The 22,822-nt window shown below is 43.7% G+C and overlaps 1 protein-coding gene across 1 annotated transcript in view; it reads left to right on the plus strand.

Moving 5' to 3' along the window:
* Window positions 1-22,822, plus strand: part of LOC147717735 (complement C4-B-like) — a 643,152-nt gene that overhangs the window by 41,163 nt on the left and 579,167 nt on the right. Inside the window, exon 2 of the mRNA XM_086919877.1 lies at window positions 17,100-17,292. Within this exon, the coding sequence (XP_086776003.1) occupies window positions 17,100-17,292 (193 nt within the window). The remainder of the gene's footprint in view (window positions 1-17,099; window positions 17,293-22,822) is intronic.

Here is a 22,822-nt window from a genome sequence, read left to right on the forward strand (position 1 = left end):
TGCTAATGATGAGTGGTTTCAAGAGGAAAGTTTTAGAGCTTCTTGAGGCTCTACCACCACCGGATAATTCAAGCTTTTGCGCTAGGTACCTCGGAGTTTTTAATTGCAGGGCTTTGTGTGCCTGAACGGCAATCTTTAACTGAATTCGAGCTTCGTTGGGCAAGCATTTAAAAGATTTTAGGACTAGGGATATGTGCTCATTTTGTTTTCTACCTGTGACTAGTCTAGCCACAGCATTAAGTGACACCCTTACAGGTACAAGGGTGTATTTGGTAAGGCCACAGAGTGTAGCGCTGCCATAGTCTAACCTTGGCAAGACAAGCGCTTGAACCACCTGCTTGAAATCCTTTTGAGGAAGGAATGATTTGATTTTCCTCATCAAGTGATTAGCTCCCTTACACACCTTGCTGATATGGTTTGTTTTCATATTCAGGTGCTTGTCCAGGGTGATTCTGAGAGATGTGGCTGAGTCTATGATGAGAGGGGTGCAGTTGAATTCAGTCAGGTGATTCATCCAAAGGTCTAGCTTGGCGATATGGTTCGGAGGAGAAATGAGAAGGAATTCAGTTTTGGAGGTGTTGAGCAGGAGATGGTTCTAAGGTAACCAATTTTGAGTAGATGTTAGGTTAATGTTGAATGAGATGATGTTATTCAGGGATGAGATTTTCAAATAAAGTTGCGTTTCGTCCGCAAGGGAATGTTCGTGGAATTTAGTGAATTAGGTAATGGTTCCAAGAAAAGGTTGAAGAGGATAGGTGATAGGGCGGACCCTTGGGGGACACCCATGAGTACTGGAGAGGGCTGGAGAGGGAGTGGTTTGCCTTGACTCTTTGTGATCTGTGGTGGAGGAAGGACGAGAACCATTGTAACACCCGACCCGAGAAACCCATCCTGTTCTTCAGAAAGGATTGGAGGTTGTCGTGATTAAACATGTCAAATGTGGAGGAAAGGTCAAGGAGGATTAGGAGGCAGGAATCCTTTTGGTCAAGCATTTTTTAAATGTCATCCATAACGTGAGTGAGAGCCGATTCAGTGCTGTGCCCCTTTCGAAAACCGGATTGATGTTGGTCTAGGAGTTGGAAATTCTCTATGTGAGCACAAAATTGGGATTGTACGCATTTTTCTAGTAGTTTGGCTAGGGTGGGGATGTTGGAGATAGGGCGGAAATTATTGAGGACAGCTTTATTTGCATTAGGTTTTTTAGTGTAGGTGACACCTGAGCTGCTTGTAGGCATTCTGGGATTGTGTCTTGTGATAGAGAGGTGTTTACAATCCTTGCCCAGGTGGGGATGAGTACATTCTTGATTTCTTGGAAGATGGCTGAGGGCAACGGGTCACTGAAGTGGTTAGACGGGTTGATATTCTGAAGAATCTTGTTGAAGAATCTTGTCTTTTTCACTGAATGGGGTAAAGGTGACCCATGACACATTGTTCTTAGAGTTCAGGCTGATAGGCTTGCGCTTTTCTAAGAGGTCAAGGGGTTGTCCTGACCCGGAGGATGGCAGTGGAGCCTTCTTAGAGGCGAGTTCAATGGTGATGAGTCTTGAATTCTCAGTGATGAAAGCAGTAAGTTTGTTGCATGAGGGTGGCCTGCCTCCAGAGTCAGAGTGGTTTGAACGTACCACTGATTGCTGTTTGACCAATTCGAAAAGTTTCTTGGGGCGGTTAGCAGCTTGATCAAGTTTGTGTTTAAAGTAGTCTGCCGTACCGCTCTTGATTTTTTTTTGTAGAAGCTCCCAAAATCTCTAAGGAGTTTTAGTTGTTCAAAGGAGGGTTTGGATCTCCAGGAACGTTCAACTGCCCTAAGGTTGCGAGCGTTTCATGTTTAAATCGTCATTGTACCATGGTTTGGATATTTTTGTTGAGGCGTTTTTTGTTGGTGTGTTGCAATGTCATTCATGATGTTGGAGATGGTCAAGTTGTAGGAGTCGATGAGTAACTGAACCTCAACCAAGTCAGTTTTGGGAGGAGAGGGTAGATTTACAGTGGGCTGCTAGTTCATCTGAGTTTATTGATCTGAGGCCCCTTTTCCAGATCTTTGATTTCGTTGGCTGAACCTTCCTCATCAACACCTCCCTGTTAATATAAAAGAGGATGCAGTGGTGGTTGGACCAATGGCAAGGGGTAATGGTATCCAATGTGATGGTCTGCCCTTTCGAGATAATGAGGCCTAGAGTTTCTCCTTTATTGTGAGTTGGTGGGTCACAGTGCTGAATCAGATCTTGATCACTCAAGAATGCTTTAAGGCAAGTTACAGCGTGGTCATTGGGGTTAGACCAGTGGAGGTTGAAATCACCAAGGAAGATTTGGGACCCGGGTGAGTCGACATTGTCAGAGATGACTTTCATTAGTTGCTCTATGAATGGGAGAATGTCTCCCGGGAGGTGATAAAAAGTGTGAAGTTTGCAAACCAGCTGGTTATTACCTGAGATGCTGAGACAAAGGTATTCACAGGAAGGCGAAGGGGACTCCAAGTGAGAAATCGAGAGTGTGTTCCTATGAATACCGGCTAGGCCACCACCCAGCTTCCGAGCTCTGCCTAGCCTACTAATGTCCTGAGTAGGAGGTACTAGGAGGTCTAAGATAGGAGTGGAGGCGGGATTTAGCCAAGTTTCAGTGAGGATGATAATGTCCAAATCATTATGGTGGATGAGGTCGAAGATATTGGAGTCGTAACGGATTAATGGGTGGTGGAGTCTGGATGTCATTCACTCTCGTGAGGTTGTCTTTATTGATGACTCTAAGAATGTGAGGAGGTTCTCTCTTCGGGTTAGAATGTATGGTTTGTATTTGTCTCGGCGGGATCATGTTGAAGTTGGACCTAGTAGAGTAAGAGTTCCGAAGGTCATTGAGATCATTGGACGCCAATTAGGTCTCAAATCTTCTGGGGCAGGAGGGCGTGTTAGGTAGGGGAATGCTTTCCGAGACAGAGGGGGCTAAAAACTGGCCGATGCGATCTCTAACACTAGGGGAGGCTCTCTGCAGATTCGCAGAGGTGAGAAATTAGCTGATCACAGGGATCATTTGGGAGGGCTTTCAGGTCATGCAGTTCAGTAGTGAGAAGGTGCAGCTGGAGAGATATATCATCCAGGCTTGCAACTAAGTCTGGAAGGATTAAAGAGTGTGTGCAAGCGGAGAAGGGGGACCTTGGTGTAAGCCCATGGGGTCCAAGGTGATGGTGAGTAGTTCCTGGGGAGGGAGTTGATCATTTGGGACTAGCGGAGTTCCATGGCCTCTGGATAACAAAGTTGGAGCAATTCTACCTTTTCTTTACTCTGTTGGTGATAACTGTAAACATATGTTTCTATCTAATGTTTGTTGCAGCACATGTATTTTATACTAGAATGACGCTGGTTCAATAAATGCTTATTGAAAACCTCCCCATTGTTTATTCTGTATATCTCTCTGAGAGCAAGTGAGCGAGCGAAAAGTACTGTACTGTTTCCACGACCCCTTAGGAGTCAGGGCTGTCATGCTCGATAGTTGCTAGAAACTATTTGCTCCTTGGTAAGGTTGTGGGGCTTATAGTGGCACTGTGAGCTAGCTGGTCTACATATAGATTTGTAGGAACTACACAAAATGGTGCTGCCAATGTTGGTTTGGTTCTTTTTTAATGGTCGAATCTGAGTAGTTCAGTTGTGCTTTTCTCATAGACCCCTAATCACATTTACCCAAAAATGTCTGGATTGGGAAGTGAAAATCCGCCGCAGCTGAGTAGGTATACCCTATGTATTGGCTGTCGATTTTATTCAAGCTTGAAGGATTACAGTTCCCCATATTGTATAAGATCTCATCTTTTTTCTATATCTATAAACTTTCACCCATAATGTCTCAGACAACAAACACTGCTGCTAATGGCAATTCTAGTACAAGTCTACCACAATGTGGGTGGGATGCTGAGTCACCTCACCATGTAATCCCAGTAAAAAGTACTTCAACTCCACAGAGACAGTACACAATAAAACGTGAGGCGAAAAAACAAGTCAGGGAGATCTTAGATCAACTTGAATATCAAGGTGTGATTGAGAATTGCCCCACACAGTCAGGGAGGCGCCACTTTGGCCTTAATTGTATGTTTCCCTTATACGGTTTACTTTTGATCTTCAGGTTGCAAGGTCTTCAGCTGTGATACAGGCTTTAGTCCGAACGAACGTCCCGCTCCATTTCAGGGAAATGGTACATCGTATCTTTAAAATGTCCGATACAAGTTGGATAGTACACCCATTTAAGACCATAGGTTCCGGGCTAGTAAGTACCTTTCAGATGATCTTCGGAGTAATTCCATCATTAATACACTCCGTATTGGGAAGCTTTTTTTGGAGGGCTTCCGCTGGCCCTCCAACTAGTAGTGGGTTTTTCTTTTAAAAGCCATGGGGAGGTGGCGGTCCCCAGGACCACGTAGGGTGGGCAGGAGCCCCCTCGTGCATTTTTTAACTACATAGCTCCAGGGCGGTGGCGGTCCTCTGGGCTGCGGGGGCAGCGTGGGCCCCCACAACTCAGTGTATAAACTCCAGGGATGTTGCGGTCCCAGGGGCTGCGGTGGCTCCCTCTGGCCCCCGCATATCTATTTACAACTGACCCTGGGACGTGGCCCACCCGGGGATTAAAGGGAAACAAAGCACAGGAGACCGTGCTTCGTTGAAAAAAAACCTTTTCAGCGGGATTCACAGACACTACGCGACACCCACTGAAAATAAAAATAAAATGTTTTGGGGCCCTAGAGGTCCCTGTGGCCCCTCATAGCTGACCTAGGGGGTCAGAGTGTTTCTACCCTGCCCCCTTTTATTCATTTTTAATGTTTTTCAGCCTTTTTCCTTGTGAAGTGGTTCAACTGCGTCACAGGATGGCTGCCAACACTTCCTGGTTGGAACTGTTGCCACCAATCGCAGGCTTGAGATCGGGAGGGTTTTTGGATCCTTCGCGTTGATATATGGATATCTGAGAAATGTTTAAATTTCTTAGGAACTACTGAACAGATGTACACCATTTAACAAAAAGAGTGCTTTCTGAATCAAGAGCTACCTTTTTGCCAAATTTGATGTAATTCTGTTCAGCAGTTCGGGCTGCAGCCGTGTCTAAATTTTCCTATGAAAATTAACATGGAGAAAACGCGTTTTTTAGACCACCCTTTTTCTCGGCCCACACTTAACGAATCACCCCGAAAAGTTCAACACAACAGCTGAAAAGGGAGTGGGCCAATAGTTTTAAAATTTCGTAAACATTCATCAAACATCGTCCTCCAACGACCTCCAGCTTATTTTTAATTTGTCTTCTTCCCCACATTCCATCTCCAATTTTCAGTCTACTATGATTTTCATCAGGGACTGGATGAACCACAACCATCTGAAGCTGAACCCTGATAAAACAGAATTGGTCCTTACGGGTGGTTCCTCCAGTCCCTGGAACTCTTTTTTCTGGCCTTCTTCCTTAGGTTCTCCCCCCATACCCTCTTCCTCAGTCAAGACTCTGGGCATCAAACTTAATAATCATCTCAACCTTCACTCACAAATTAATTCTTTTGTTTCTTCCTGTTTTCTTGTTCTTCGAACTATTCGATCTGTTTCTCGTTTCTTTTCTCCCCTTGCACTTAAGTTAATCATGTCCGCACTGGTTGTCTCCCGGCTGGATTACGCCAATGCCCTCTACAACGGCATCCCAGCGTATAGTCTGCGGAAGCTCCAGCTGGTTCAAAACCAGGCGGCCAGATTGGTATATGGTCTCCCCCGCTCCCATCATTCTACCCCCCTACTAAAGGCACTACATTGGCTACCTGTCAGGGAGCGATCCCTGTTCAAAACCGGTTGTATGGTCTTTCAGGCGCGCCAGGGGACTGCCCCTGCTTTCATCTCCTCTCTGATAAAAGAGTACATCCCCTCCCGTGAGCTTCGCTCTTCCACACAATCTCTCCTTCAGGTACCCCGATACAGACGCAAGAAATGGGGCGGAGCTAATTTTTCAGTACTAGCTCCATCCTTTTGGAACTCCCTCCCTGATCACTTGCGTCTGGCTAGACACTATTCTCTGTTCCGCAAGGATCTTAAGACTTTTCTTTTCACTCAGGCTTTTCCCTAATGTGAACTGATCCTAATTTTCTTTCTGCATTTGTTTCTTTGTCCTGCTGCTAAATTTGCCTCCACAGCGCCAAGAAACCGTATGGTGAATGTTGCGCTATACAAATATTTTAAATTCAAATTCAATCGTCAAAGATATTGGCAAAATGAAAAACTTTTTATGAATAGAAACAAGGTCCTAACTGTAACTACCTACTGCCAATAGGTCATATATATATATACATTACCTACTGGAGGTCGCCAGTAGGTAGTTATAGTTAGGATTTTTTTCAATGCAAAATCTCAACATTCTATTGGGAATAACTTTGGCGCCGGTTGAGGAATCTGCGTGAAAATTTCCCCAAATTTGCCTCGCGGCGCTCCGGTCCTTCCCTGAAAGTTTGGGGGGGGATTCGTCAAGCGGGGGCCAAGATAAAAGGGGGGTCCCAAAACGTGTTTTCCGCATGTTAATTTCCATAGGGCGGTCAACCTCACTTTTAGCCCCAACGGCTGAATGGATTTCCACCAAACTTGGCAAAATTGTAGGGACTGGTAGCCCGATGTGCCTTTGCTATGTCTCAAGATATGTGCTCCAGTGGTTTTTGAGTAATTTAGGTTCAAAAAAATATATATATCTATAGGCGCGCCCCGGTACGCGCACCGGGCGTGCTACGCAACTTGCGCGCGGAAAGCTGATTGGCTCTCGGGTGTCTGTAAACATTCGAAACAGTCCGGAGCGGCCGCCATCTTGTGTCTCGGTAAGATCGAGACTCAAGAGGTGGCAAAAACAAAGGGGGAAATGACCATAAGGGGGCAGAGTAGACCCCCCCTGACCCCCTAGGTTTGATGTGGGGGCTATAAAAGGGCCCCGCGCGGGGGGAGCACTCGGTACGCGCACCGGGGAGCGGACCGGGGAGCGTAGCATGGGGAAAACCCAGTTTATTCACTGCGTCATCTCTACGACCCTTTCTTGCGTCAATACGCCCCTTTTGCATACATTACACCTGACGTAGGTATAATGTGGCGCAGGGGTTTACAAAGTGACGCATCTACCTAGATGCGTCACTTTGTAAATATAACTTAATAAGGTGCATGTTTTACGCTGCTGATGCGTCACAAAAAGTGACGTACCGGTGGCGTAAAAGTGACGCATGGCCTTATAAATGAGGCCTTCAGTCTTCTACTCATGCGTCATATTAAATATATGACGTATTATGTTGCAAATACTTACAGATACGTCAGTATTTCAGACGTTTCTGTAAGCGCAAAAGTGATGCATTGCTGGAATGTGTCACAAAAATGATGCAACTCCGGCAATGCATCCTTTCACATGGGGCCAGGCCCATGTGAAAGGGCCTGCATCAGTCTTACGCCTGCTGTGAAACAGGCGCAAGATTTTGACGCAACAGCGTCATAAAAGTGACGCAGTGATATCTCATAGATTTCACTGCGTTACCTCTTGCGTCAATATGTCCCTTTTGCATACGTTACACCTGACGTAGGTATAATGTGGCACAGGGGGTTACAAAGTGACACATCTACCTAGATGCGTCACTTTGTAAATATGACTCAATAAGGTGAATTTTTTACAGCACTGGTGCGTCACAAAAAGTGACGTACCGGTGGCGAAAAAATTGACGCATGGCATTATAAATGAGGCCTTCAGTCTTCTACTCATGCGTCATATTAAATATATGACGTATTATGTCACAAGTACTTACAGATACGTCAGTATTTCAGACGTATCTGTAAGCGCAAAAGTGATGCATTGCTGGAGTGTGTCACAAAAATTATGCAACTCCAGCAATGCATCCTTTCACATGGGGCCAGGCCCATGTGAAAGGGCCTGCATCAGTCTTACGCCTGCTGTGAAACAGGCGCAAGATTTTGACACAACAGCGTCATAAATGTGACGCAGTGATATCTCATAGATTTCACTGCGTCACCTCTTGCGTCAATATGTCCCTTTTGCATACATTACACCTGACGTAGGTATAATGTGGCACAGGGGTTTACAAAGTGACGCAACTACCTAGATGCGTCACTTTGTAAATATGACTCAATAAGGTGCATTTTTTTACAGCACTGGTGAGTCACAAAAAGTGACGTACCAGTGGCTTAAAAGTGATGCATGGCCTTATAAATGAGGCCTTCAGTCTTCTACTCATGCGTCATATTAAATATATGACGTATTATGTCTCAAGTACTTACAGATACGTCAGTATTACAGACATATCTGTAAGCGCAAAAGTGATGCATTGCTGGAGTGTGTCACAAAAATGATGCAACTCCAGCAATGCATCCTTTCACATGGGGCCAGGCCCATGTGAAAGGGCCTGCATCAGTCTTACTCCTGCTGTAAAACAGGCGCAAGATTTTGATGCAACAGCGTCATAAAAGTGACGCAGTGATAGCTCATAGATTTCACTGCGTCACCTCTTGCGTCAATATGTCCCTTTTGCATACATTACACCTGACGTAGGTATATTGTGGCACAGGGGTTTACAAAGTGACGCATCTACCTAGATGCGTCACTTTGTAAATATGACTCAATAAGGTGCATTTTTTACAGCACTGGTGCATCACAAAAAGTGACGTACCGGTGGCGTAAAAGTGACGCATGGCCTCATAAATGAGGCCTTCAGTCTTCTACTCATGCGTCATATCAAATTTATGACGCATTATGTCGCAAGTACTTACAGATGCGTCAGTATTTCAGATGTATCTGTAAGCGCAAAAGTGATGCATTGCTGGAGTGCGTCACAAAAATGATGCAACTCCAGCAATGCATCTTTTCTTACCCTTCCACACCCCTGTTCCTTTTCTACATTTTCTTTGAATATCCACATTCCCCATGTTCACTCTCCTTCTTACTTTCCTTCCCAACACTCACCTTCTTTCAGTCCCCCTACTTCACTTGCTTTCTCCTCTCATACCTTTCTGTGCTTTCTTACTCATTTTCCTTTCCTTTATCAATGCACTCCACTTCACTTACTCTTTTTCATTTTTTAAGAATATAGCTCTTTGATAAGAATTGGAGGTAGTTCTGAAAAGAACTTTTTTTTTTCTTCTTTTTTTTTTAGAACAAAAACAAAAACAGGGAATGGAAACTGCTCAACAGGAGCAAAAAAAAATAATAATTAGGGCTGGGAATGGCAGCGATGGTTCTCCAATGATCGAACCATGAGCAGAACACTTTGCTCCCCATAGCAAAGTAGCTAATCACAGTATCTGCATTTAAGGACGCCTTTGTTAAATGCAGGCTGAATGTTTGGAACCAGCTCTTGTGATCTCCCCCTCACCGATGTTGTTGGTCCTCCGGTGGATGTAGAGGCCCCATCACTGGGAACCTCTTGTGCCAGAGCCCTGACACTTTCCCGGGCAAAATTCTGGGGGTGCCTCCTCTCCACATGGCGAATCATTGTGGAGTTCCCAAAAGAATATTTTTTAGTGGGGTCACCCCGTGACAGGACTGTGTGGCAGATCCTGCACTCCACTTTTGGAGCATTTACCTTCTTTTGGTCTTCTGGTATGGAAAAAAACTTCCATATGAAGTGTTCTTTTACCCAGGGTGGAAGAACCTCTTCATCAATAAATGTCTCTCTGTCATCATCACTGCTGGATTCTCTGGCAGCCATGGTAATCCAAGAAAGATCCAAGAGCAAAAAACAGGTCTTTCAGTCACAAAAGTGAAAGAAGAAGTGAAGGAAATGGGTGGGGATTTCATTCTTTGTAAAAAAAACTGTTAGCAACCAATGAAAAGTGTTATTTTAAGGTCACATGACTTGACGCGCTTACGCTGCGTGCACCGAAGCGCTTCCGGGGGCGCTCACGCTGCGCAAACATAGGCGCTTCCGGGGGCGCATATGCGGCGCGAACGAAGGCGCTTCCGGGGGCGCTTACGCGGCGTGCCTAAGTGACGTTTTGATAGTTTCACAGCAATGCAAAATCATTTTCATTTCCTTATTCAAAAAAACTGCTTTTATATGTATGGTACTAAATGTCTTGCGTTATTATTTACTTTTCATTCATATTTTTTTTCACGAACGCAAGTAGCGCTCTGGGTGCGCTTTCCGGAGAGCTTACCGGTGCGCACACCCAGAGCGCCCCAGGAAAAAATGATTTAAAAAAAATATATTATAAAAAATAAAAAATAATAATTAATACTTACACAAAACAGCAAATTTATAAAAAAATCGTAGGTTAGAAACTCGATATAGAAAGGAATTAGCTTTTAAAAAACCTATGAAATTCACTGAAAAAACCATAGGTTTCACACCAGTTATAGTTAGGAATTAGCATTTAAAAAACCTATTAAATTCAATGAAAAAACCATAGGTTTCACACCAGTTATAGTTAGCTGGAAATTTTACTGACATAAAACCATTAAAATTCCCACGTTATAGTTAGTTGGACTCACTATAACTTGCGCGCCTGCAATGCACTGCTGATGACGTCACATATTACATCACTCATGACATGGTCAGTGACATCACTCATGACACCATCCTTGTGACAGAGTGACAGACCTCCTTTCAGTGTAATGTAACCCTTGAAACACATATTCAAAAATAGAAACTAACATTTTCAATAAAATGGAGATACCCATACCAGTTACAACAACCAATTCAGTAATTCCACCATCTATATACACATCCACTCATTCATTAACAGTTCTATATAGTCACTCATACATATACTCACTCATCATATGTAGTGATACACTTATAAATACTGTTACACACCGACATTCATCCAAAGGTTACTCATACACAAACTCACACATGCAAATAAACTATTGAACATCCATTTATTTGCATATACAGCTATACACACACTACCACCTTACTTCTAAGGAAACTTACACATACTTACTCTCTTAAACAATCACTTATAGAAACACATACTTATTTAAACAGGAACTCTTACAATCTCTCACTCTCACATATATTTATTTATTTATTTATTTATGGTCTTGTATCGCGCCTGAATCAGCCCCGAAGGGGTATCTCCGCGCGTAGCTTGCATGAATTGGGCAGACTGTAGTAGATGGGGTGAAAAAAAAGAGTGGCCATGTTATTCGTGTGAGAACAGGTGAGTTTTTAATTTTTTCCTAAAGGAAAAGAGATTGGGAATTAGCCTCAGCTGAGGTGGAAGAGAATTCCACAACAAGGGGCCTTTATAGGAGGGTGCACGCCCCCCCTGTCTCGCTCTGGAGACTTTAGGAACATGCAGCAGCATGGTGTTGCTGGAGCGCAGAGCCCGTCCAGGAGAATAGGGAAGACAAATTTCTCTCATATATTTGGGGCCAGATCCATATATGCACTTATGCATAATGCAGCAGATTTTGAAGTTTATACGCTGTTGCACTGGGAACCAATGGAGGTGGGAGAGAAGAGGGCGGGAAGGGGTACGGGGGGGGGGCATTCAGGATGAGTCTTGCCGCAGTATTCTGCACCACCTGCAGTCTGCGTAGTTGTTCCTGGTTGGCGGAAATTAGTAGACTATTGCAATAGTCCACTCGTCCAAGGACTAGTGCCTGTACCAGCGTTTTCCTATAGATGTTGGGTAGGAAGGGGAAGATACGCCGTAGAAGACCAATTGTACGGAAACATGTTCCCGTAACCAGACTGACGTGATCTTTCATAATCAGAGCTTGGTCTAGGCGTACTCCCAGATTTTTGATGGTCAGTTTGGGCGCTGGGACAGGTCCTAGCTCAAGTGGCCACCAATCTGGCGACCAGAGCAGAGTGGCCCCTCCAAACAACATGACCTCCGTTTTGGACACATTGCACTGGAGGAAGTTCTGAGCCATCCAACCCGCCACTGCTCTCATGCCGTCTTGGAAGGATTTCATGACTGCAGGAGTGATGGTCTGAAAGGGAAACAGCAGCTGAGTGTCGTCAGCGTAGGAGATTGGAGAGAACCCATAAAATCTTATAATCTCTGCCAAAGGGGCCACATATACGTTAAATAACGTGGGGCTCAAGCATGAGCCGTGTGGCACACCCTTGGTAAGCTTCCTGCAGACAGATTTATGAGAGCCTAGTTTGACTCCTTGTTGTCTGTCTTGAAGAAAGCTTTCAAGCCATGCAAGGGCGGTCCCTTTTACTCCCACTGCCTTCAGACGGTCGAGGAGAATTTCATGCGACACCGTGTCGAAGGCAGCGGACAAATCCAATAGCACCAGAATCACTGAGCTCCCCCTGTCAAGTGACATTCTGATGTTATCTGTCACTGAGAGGAGAGCTGATTCGGTGCTATGGTTAGGCCTGAAACCAGATTGCGAGTGGTCTAGGCCGCCCGCTGCCTCGATGTAACTAGACAGGTGTGCATTGACATGTTTCTCGGCCATCTTGCTGTAATAAGGCAGAAGGGAGATGGGACGGAGGTTGGAAAGCTCTGTCCAGGGGAGTGCCGCATTCTTGCGGATGGGGTTCACCACTGCATTTTTCCACTCAGCTGGTACTTTTCCCTCTTTCAAAGACTGATTTATTACATCCTGAATGTGGGGGGCTAGCAAGGTGCGGAGAGAGGTCAGGGTTTTGGCAGGAATGAGGTCGTTCGGTGAACCAGATTTTACTTGGGTCATAATTGTGTAGAGCTCTTCGGTATTGACAGGAGGAAATGTGGTTAATGTGAAGTTGGTATTGTTATTGGGGGAGGAAGTATTCATGGTATCACTATTTGGTTGGGATGCCAGAATTTTTTCATAGATTGCTTCTATTTTGTTTTCGAAGTATGATGAGACCTCTTCACATAGATTTTGTGAGAAGTCATCTGGACTTGTGCAGGCCATGGGTTTAGCGAAAGTTCCAAAATCCTATACAATTCTTTAGGGGAATTGCCTGCTTCTAATAGTTGTTGAGCAATAGTGTTTTTGCGGGCAGCTTTAATATGTTTATAATAGTTATTTTGCGCTGCACGGTGTGCCTTTTCGTTCTCCTCAGAATGTAACTTCCTCCACCTTTTTTCTATCCTCCTGCATTCTTGTTTCTCTTTCCTAAGGGCCTCGGTATACCATTTCTCCTGCTTAGCTACAGGAAACTGTTTGAATGTTTTCAGGGGGGCAATTTTATCAATGGCTGTTGTAAGAGATTGCTGGAACATAGTTAACTTGTGTTCTGCGTCTTCGGTGTCTCTAATCTCAGGTTTTTCCCACACCTTTTGTAACGTCTCCAGTGTAAGTTTATGCCACTGTCTGCGTATAGAGGGGGGTAGGGGTTTCTTATGGGGACCTACATTGGCTTTAAAAATTGTGAATTGTAGTAAGAAATGTTCTGACAAATTGAGTTGGATGGGTTTATGACACAGTATGTTGTCAAAGTTGGTATATATCAGGTCAATGCAGTGTCCACCTTCATGAGTGGGATCCTGATTTTTTTGTGTCAGACCGATGGTGTTCATGTCGGTAATCAGACTTTTAGCGCCTATGGAGTCAGGTTGGTCAGTATGAATATTAAAATCTCCAAGGAGGAGAAAATCCTCATTGGCCCGTATATGGGGGCCTAACATCTCTAAAAGAGATGTAGAAAAATTGGGACAAGGAGGAGGTGGTCTGTATATAAGTACGCCTTTACTAGCCTTTCTGTTTGGGAAAATATACTCACTTATATACATCAATACTCACATATACTAGATTAAAACATATGTCGTTACTGTTAAAGACACTAGTGAGACAGTCATTGACTCACTAACACACACATATACACATTCATCCACCCATACAGTCCTGCACATATGCTGTCTTCAAAACACATACAAACAGTGAGTCAGTCATTGATGCATCTATGTGCTAAGTAATACCCCCACCAAACCATACAGACACTCATACTGATACTAAAAAAACATCTAATAACCCATATACACACACATGTAGCTACTCACCAACCAATGCAGCCACTTATACACAAAGTGAAACACTGATACATATATTTAAATATTTAAACATTACTCGCTAATAAATGTATTCACTAAGATACACTTAATAAGCCAGTTAACCAATCAATTTTTTTAAAAAAAACATCCATTTAGACACTTATTTAAACATTTATTCTTCCATCGACCTTTACATATACACATATAAAACATATTTATTTTTCAGAAAGACACACATTCACTGGATGGTGTCATCAGTGATGTCAGGAGTGATGTCACTGGCCATGTCATGAGTGATGTAATATGTGACGTCATCAGCAGTGCATTACAGGCGCGCAAGTTATAGTGAGTCCAACTAACTATAACGTGGGAATTTCAATGGTTTTATGTCAGTAAAATTTCCAGGTAACTATAACTGGTGTGAAACCTATGGTTTTTTCAGTGAATATATATATATATATATATATACATATATATATATAGATTCTCGCTGATTCTGGTGCCAGATATTCAGTGCTTTATTTGTGCAATAAAACGCCCAGCTTGCCCACCATATATATAAATATATATATATATATATATATATATATATATATATATATCCATTGTTGTTGTTTTTTAGAAGAAAAAGGCAGAGCCCAATTCCTTTCAGCTTCAAATTAATTTATTCCATACAGCGAAAAAACACCCGACGCGTTTCGGAGCTGCCCGCTCCTTTATCACGGGTCATACAATGTTTGCTGACACAATACAAAAATAGTAGTGCACTTATCACCAACAATTAAGTAGGACTACAAGATCATAAGCATCATAGTGCAAGTTGGCATCCATTTTGACAAGAATGAGAATAGGGCTGAAAAGCAGTATTTATAGTATTTAAGTGTAAGCCCAATGGAGCATGATTATGAAAGAATAATGTCCATAAACTAGAATTGGGCTAAAAAGCTGTATAACTGAATCATGTATACAAATTACGATGAAATGTTGATTATTGTCTCAACAGAAAGCAAAAAATGGGTAATGTTTAACTATATAAAGTTATATATATATCAGCCCCAGGTCGAGTAGTTCGCTACTGTTGGTCTTGACATGTTCAACGTAGGCCCTATACGAATACATATTCACCAGGGCTTCCTCTTTGGTGTTAGCCACGCTTTGCTAGGGTAAGGAAACAGTTAATAAGCCACATTGGCCGTAGGCATCCATTGTGAGCTTCTGCCAACTGCTCGAATCGGGTGCAGCCCTCACATTCGCAGACTTATACACATGGGCATAGCTTCATGGGGGTTTTGGGGTCTTACATCTCCCCTTAAAAATGTATTTTGTGGTAAATAGTTGGGTATAAGTGCTTTCAGTTGTTTATGGTGATGTGCCTGTCAGATTTCACCAGGAATTTTTACATACACATAAACAAAATTGCACACACACTCTCTCCCTCCCTATTTTGAAAGTCCTAAGAGATGTTAGTTTACAAAACATCTTGATTTTCCTCACATAGGGCAAGATGTAGGTGGCCCAATACCGGTCTGTAACGTCCGAAATTACCGAATTTCGGCCGTTACCGACCGGTATTGGGCATTTGGGAGGTAGGGGAGGATTCTGTAAATAACGAATCGGTATTTACCAATTCGGTATTTACCGAATCATCATTTACCAATTCGGTATTTACCAAATCGGTAAATGACATGTAGAAAGCACTTTAAAGAGTGCTTCTGTGCTTTAAGGATTCGTTATTTACCACCAACTATTAGTTGGTGGTAAATAACGAATACCTCTGTAAATGCAAATCTGTGCATTTACACCTGTGCCATGTGACAGACATACATGCCCTTGAGGCATGTATGTGTGCCACATGTGCACACAAGCACTATTCAGGGGTGCAACAGGGTGTCAAAGTGACACCCTGCCACCCTTGACTCTTTCTCTATTTTACCGAATCAGTAATTACCGATTCGGTAATTGACATTCATTCCTATGGGCCTCCAGGATATAGCTATATAGGATTTACCGATTCTAAAATACCGAATCGATAAAATTCGGTATTTTAGAATCGGTAAATCCTATTTACTCACATTCATCCCTTAGTGTTCCTACCACTCTCCATTCCTCGCCCTTTCCAATGCCTGGTAATCCCCGCTCATGCGCCCTGCTTGTGGTATAATGTATTTTAACATGACATGCCTGCTTGATTGTTTTTAAACCTATAGCCCCCCCCCCCTTCTTTATGACCAAGTTATGCCCCTCCCGGCTTATGCGAAGCACATGAGTTGACTGGGACAGATCTTAACACGTGCAGCCCTCGCAGATAATATAATAGGCAGTAAAGGTTAGACCATGAAACGGAGTCAGATACAAATAATGCACTTCGCACATTGCTGACGCGGAGCCCCAAACATCACAGGATCACTTATCCATAACACACACGGAGACAGAGGAGGGGGTGCCACTGTCTGCCCTTAAGCCTCGATGGAGCCAAGGCCTCCAGACTGACCTGTCTCACAAGGACTTCTCTACAGACTTCATCTGTATTCCCAATGTCCCCATAAACGCTGGCTTCAAGCTGCTACAATTCAATTATTTTTATCGTACTTACTTGACTGCAGCCAGGTTGCATAGGGTGTCTGGCGCCGCCCCTCGTTCCTGCACCAGATGCATGCAGATTTTTATCATATGACGTGACAATAATGCACGCTCTTCATCCCCTCCGGAAAGAGATATGTCAATTACTTAAGCGAGTTACCGGTATTAGGCGACATGTTACCATGCAGAACCCCTGCCTGCTGGGCTCGATTGATGCCCCACCCTAAGACGGACAGGGCTGGGAGGAAATTTGTTCGCTGCGCCCCCCTCGATCTTGCAAAACGAGCAACAGTGAGAGGGTGGCCTCCCCCCCCCCCCTCTCTGCTGTTTGTCCTTAATCCAGTTGTTGCCTCCATTTTCCATGGTAATGTTTGTCAGTATGATACCCTGTTGAATGCAGATGCTAAGCCAGTGTTATCTGGACTCAAAAGCTTTCAATAAAGAGCAATAAAAAAAACCATATTGAGAACTTGTAACACCCATTTCTGCTATGGTTTAGGTAATGTAACAGCCACGTCATACATGCAGACCTGTGATATTATGGTTAGTATATCAGTATGACCAGTGCCATCTTTGTCCTTCTTTTCTCAGTGTTTTGGTTGCCGCTCCTAACATCATCCATGTAGATGTCGCCGAGTCGGTAGCGATTCAAGTGGAGGGACTCACCAGTGCCGTCACAGTCGAAGTGTATTTTGAGAACCAGCTGAAAGGCAAGAGATGCTCCAACACCGAGACCTTCACCCTAAACAGTGCCAACAATTACATGGAGGTCAAGAAGCTGAAGGTATGAGCCATCTTTCACTGTTCCATCTCTGCCCCAGCACAGCGACTCTCTGATCTCTGAAAGCACACTGAGAATCCTTCTCTCGGAATAGTTTAGTTTAATGAGGACCTAATCTCCCATCCCCCCCCCCCCAACCCGCGCCCCCCCCCCCCCTGATGCTGTGTGCAATGAATGTCCTCTCCCCTCTCCTCTGCAGGGTGAGAATCCTCCCCTTTGTAAGTTTTATAGATTCCTCCCTTCTGTAGATGGATGGTGCTTCCTTTTAGAGGTTATTGAATGCGTTCCCCTCTGCTGTGAGAATCCACACTCTGTAGATGAGAATCATATGCTATGTACATTATTGAGAATCCTCTTATGTATATGCTGAGACCCCATCCTCCTGGTTCTTGCAGATCCTCCCTTCTGCAGGTTGAGATTCCACCTTCGGTATATGAGAACCCCCCACTATGTAGGTTATTGAGATTCCTCCTTCTGTAGATTGATAACCCTTCCTTTCCAGGTTATTGAGAACGCTCCCCTCTAATGTGAGATTCCTCCCCTCTGTAGATGAGAATGTTGAGAATGCTTCTCTATATAGGTTGAGATCCCCTGCTATTGGTTATTGCAGTTCCTTCCTTCTGCAGGTTGAGAATCCTCCCCTTTGTAGGTGTTATAGATTCCTCCCTTTAGTAGATCAATAACCCTTCCTTTTACAGGTTATTGAGAACGCTCATGTCTAGTATGAGAGCCCTCCCCGCTGTATATGTGAATCATCCTCTATGTAGATTATTGACAATCCTGCTATTTATACGTTGAAACCCCGCCTACCATTTTTTTTACATGATTGTTTTTTTTAGGGAGTTTTATATACTGCGAACTTGACCCGAAGGTATCGGGTATCAGAGCCCCTTACATAGCACCTGTTGCGTTACATGAGGACACATTCATTTTTGTTAGACACAGGGGGATTAAGTGATTTGCCCAGAATCACAGGATGTTTAGCATTATTGCCAAGACTCAAACCTGGTGCCCCAAATTCGAGGTCGACCGGCCAGCAGTTCTTACAGTCGCAGATTAAGAATCCACCCTCTATAGATGAGAATTATCTGCTATGTACATTATTGAGTATCCTCCTATGCATAGGCTGAGACCCCCCTTTTCCCACTATTGCTTAATGAAGACCCTCCCTTCTGCAGGGTGAGAATCCACCTTCTGTAGATGAGAATCCTCCCCTTTGTAGTTTATTGACATTCCCCCTTCTATAGATTAATTACCCTTCCTTCTGCAGGTTATTGAGAACGCTCCCATCTGATGTGATAATCCTCCCTTCTGTAGATGGAAACCATCCATGATGTAGATTATTGAGACTCCTCCTATGTATAGATTGAGGAGACCCCCTACTATTGGGTATTGCAGATCCACCCTTCTGTAGGTTGAGAATCCTCCCCTTTGTAGGTTTTATAGATTTCTCCCTTCTTTAGATTGATAACCCTTCCTTCTGCGGGTTATTCAGAATGCTCCTCTCTGATGTGAGAATCCCCCTGTAGCATGAGAATCACCCACTGTGAAGAGGATTGAATCCTCCTATGTATAGGCTGCGAACCCCTCCCCCCCTATTGATTATTGCAGATCCACCTTTCTGCAGGTTGAGAATCCTGCCCTTTGTAGGTTTTATAGATTCCTCCTTTCTACAGATATATGATCCTTCCTTCTGCAGGTTATTGAGAACACTCCTGTCGAACATGAAAATCCTCCCCTTTGTAGGTTTTATAGATTCCTCCCTTCTGTAGATTGATAACCCTTCCTTTTACAAGTTATTGACAACGCTCCTCTCTGATGTGAGAATCCTCCCTTTCGTAGATGAGAATCATTCTCTTTTTAGTTAAGAATCCGCCCCTTTGTAGATTATTGAGAACTCTCCTTCTGCAGCTTAAAAATCAATCCCTTTGTAGGTGGTATAGATTCCCCCTTCTGTAGATTGATTGCCCTTCTTTTTATCTTATCCTTTTATAGGTTGTTGATTATCCTGTATGTACATTATTGAGAATCCTCCTATATTTATCCTGAGACTCCCTACTATTAGTAATTGCAGATCCTCCCTTCTGCAGGTTGAGAATCCACACTCTGTAGATGAGAATCATATGCTATGTACATTATTGAGAATCCTCCTATGTATATGCTGAGATCCCATCCTCCTGGTTTTTGCAGATCCTCCCTTCTGCAGGTTGAGATTCCACCCTCTGTACATGAGAATCCCCCACTATGTAGGTTATTGAGATTTCTCCCTTCTGTAGATTCCTTTGCAAGTTATTGAGAGTGCTCCCCTCTGACGTGAGAATCCTCCCCTCTGTAGATGGGAATCATCCACAATGTAGAATACTGAGAATCCTCCTCTGTATAGGCTGAGACCCCCTACTATTGGTTATTGCAGATCCTCCCTTCTGCAGGTTGAGAATCCACCCTGTGTAGATGAGAATCCTCCACTATGTAGATTCCTGCTTTGGTCGAGAATCCTCCCCGATACTAGTTATTGAAGCTCCTTTCCTCTGTAGAGTTTACTCTGCATCCTACCTATTTTAGGTACCAGCAGTATTGTTTAAGTATCTTCTATGCAGCCGGGTTGGCATACCAAGAATTAAAAAGATCTTGCAAAGCAAGTAAGATACTTTGCCTTTTGAGTCCTAGCTAAAACATTAAAAAGCGGACAGCGCTGAAAAACCAAATAAAAGTGATTTCTATCTTTGTACAGTGCCTCTATGAGATATATAATTAATGCTTGATGATTCAGTGAAGTTTTGAGATGCAAATACTCCTTTATTAGTTGTAATAGGAGCACATCATCAGAGGCGGAACGGAACATTACAGCTGATAGCATGATGTGAGAGAAGGAAAGTCGTCTGGGTGGAACCAAAGCCCACTCTTTGTATGTTTTAAAGAACTGTTAACAATAGGTTGCTGACAGCGGCGCTGTCAAGAGAGACAAAAATAAGAAAGGACTTACATTGGCACAAGTCAGAATGACAGATGCAACTCTTTGTCAAAGTTACAACCGCCGAGGACTGGAGAATTGATCATAATTTTGCTTGAAAACACACAAAAGTGAAAGACAATTTAAATCCTCTGGACTGCAGAGGGTCTGAAGTTTACATCCTCTAGACTGCAGAGGATCTAAAGTTTACGTCCTCTGGACTGCATAGGGTCTGAAGTTTACATCCTCTGGACTGCAGAGAATCTGAAGTTTACATCCTCTGGACTGCAGAGATCTAAAGTTTACATCCTCTGGACTGCATAGGATCTGAAGTTTACATCCTCTGGACTGCAGAGGGTCTGAAGTTTACATCCACTGGACTGCATAGGATCTGAATGTTTACATCCACTGGACTGCAGAGAATCTGAAGTTTACATCCTCTGGACTGCAGGGAGTCTGAAGTTTACATCCTCTGGACTGCAGAGGATCGGAAGTTTACATCCTCTGGACTGCAGGGGGTCTGAAGTTTACATCATCTGGACTGCATAGGGTCTGAAGTTTACATCCTCTGGACTGCATAGAGTGTGAAGTGTATATCCTCTGGACTGCATAGAGTCTAAATGTTACATCATCTGGACTGGACAGGGTCTGAATGCTTTTGCCCAGGATGGGTCTGCTGGGGAGGGGCAGGTAGGCGACAGGGGAGGGGAGGGGTGGCCTAAAGGCTTCCTTTCTTTTTAGGTGGAAGTACATTCCAGCAGGAGATATGAAAGCTGAATCATCTATGTTATTGCAGCCCACACATATTGACTAGTAAGGAGTTTTGGGCTGATATGCAGAAGTAACTGAGGGGATACATAACACGAACTCTGACACGTTCACAGAGACCAGTGTCTTCCCAAATGAGATGCAAATCAGGGCAGTAGTTTTTGAGAACTGCCCGAATTTAACATGGTGCCACACAGATTATTTCGTATATAAAAGGGAACACATCCGTTAGTAAAATGGAACTGTCTGCCAGTCTGCCATTTCGAGGTTCACAAACTTCTAACAGGTTCAAACACAACAAACATCAGAGGAGCGGAAAGCTTTGTTTTGGCCACCATTACTCACCGCGAGATGACTCAAGAGCCAATCGTGCGCCCCATGTTGAATCACTGGTGTTGTGTGGCAAAGAAGCACATATCAACCCCAGGACGATTGAGGGACTCCAAAGAAGGGCGGAGAAGGCCTTTTCATCAAATAAAATAAAACTGTAACTTGAGCTGTGTGGGCTTCTCTATGAGTCTGCAGACCCCGAAAGTTATTGTGGTCAGCAATGCTTATCCGGGTTTGTCAGCCATGAACTGCCACTAATCACGCTCAGTCTTGCTTCCTGAAAAGTTTGTACATCTCACTAAACTAGAAAAACATTTACTGATGATGTAAAAATGTAAAATATTAACCACCCTCAGTACCCAAAAGGGTGAGGGCACGTGCTGTGCTCAAAGTCAGCTGGCTCAATTGCCATTCCTTTGGCAATGAGGCCAGGGAGTTGAGAACCTCTGTGGGGTTGCAAAGTATCAGTTTCATCTTGCTGCCACTACTTGCCCAGGAAGAAAACACTCCCAGAGTCTGGGAGTGTGATTGGCTCTCTTCTAAGAATGTCCCCAAAGGTTCCTCCTTCTCAGCTCCAGCGTCCATCTGTCCATCGTCCGCAGTCTGAGCAAATCTTCCTGAGTCTTTCTTAAAGGTACATGCTTTGTGTGCCTCCACTTTTAATTCATTCTGACCTGGGCCTCCCCATATCTTAATCCGGACTCCTGCAATGTAATGTCTACAACAAAGTAAGCCAATAATACTCAATTGAGGTTTCTCACTGTGATCAAACACTTTAGTCACCAAATTCACCAATGTTATGCTTAAACTGGCCATCTGGATGTATTGCCTACAGTATTTTACAAGGCCTGGAACCAAACATGTACAGGAAACTATGGTCATTAGCTGGTGTTCTAGTCTTCTCTGGTTCCTGATGTATGTAGAAAATGTAATATTATGGCACTAATTCAAATACCAGTCCAAGATCTTTCTGTTTTAATATATTTTCAACCCCCATCACACTGCTGCAATTTCTAACCAAACTAATAGAAAAAGAGATGGCGCTCTTGAGTCACTTCACCTCCCGGATAAATTATTTCTCAGTTTGTTAAGAAGGAGGCAAACTACTACTGGTCAGATATAATATCCCTCTCAGCTCACTCTTCAATTGGGTTAGTAAAAAAGGAGGGGGTCACAAGTTTATATATTTCATTTATTTTCCATTTATAAAGTGCTTGGTAACACCCAACGGTGTGTCCCTTCGCTCTAGTTCGATCTCATAGAGTAGGGAGAAATTAAAGGGGATTTGGTTTCCGAAGCAGACCGAGAATACGCTCATGCTGACTGACCAGACCAAGACATCAGTGACCGGATGCCCCACGTACAGATTTTACGAACTCACTTTACCTAGCAGGACTCTCTTACGCTACTCTCATTTCACGCCCTGAGAAAGCCCCTTGGCCTGTCGCCTGTACCAGGGGGCGAAACACGTGTTGGCTGTTCTAT

This window comes from Lissotriton vulgaris, chromosome 5, assembly GCF_964263255.1.
Source record: "Lissotriton vulgaris chromosome 5, aLisVul1.2, whole genome shotgun sequence".
Classification (NCBI taxonomy): Eukaryota; Metazoa; Chordata; class Amphibia; order Caudata; family Salamandridae; genus Lissotriton; species Lissotriton vulgaris.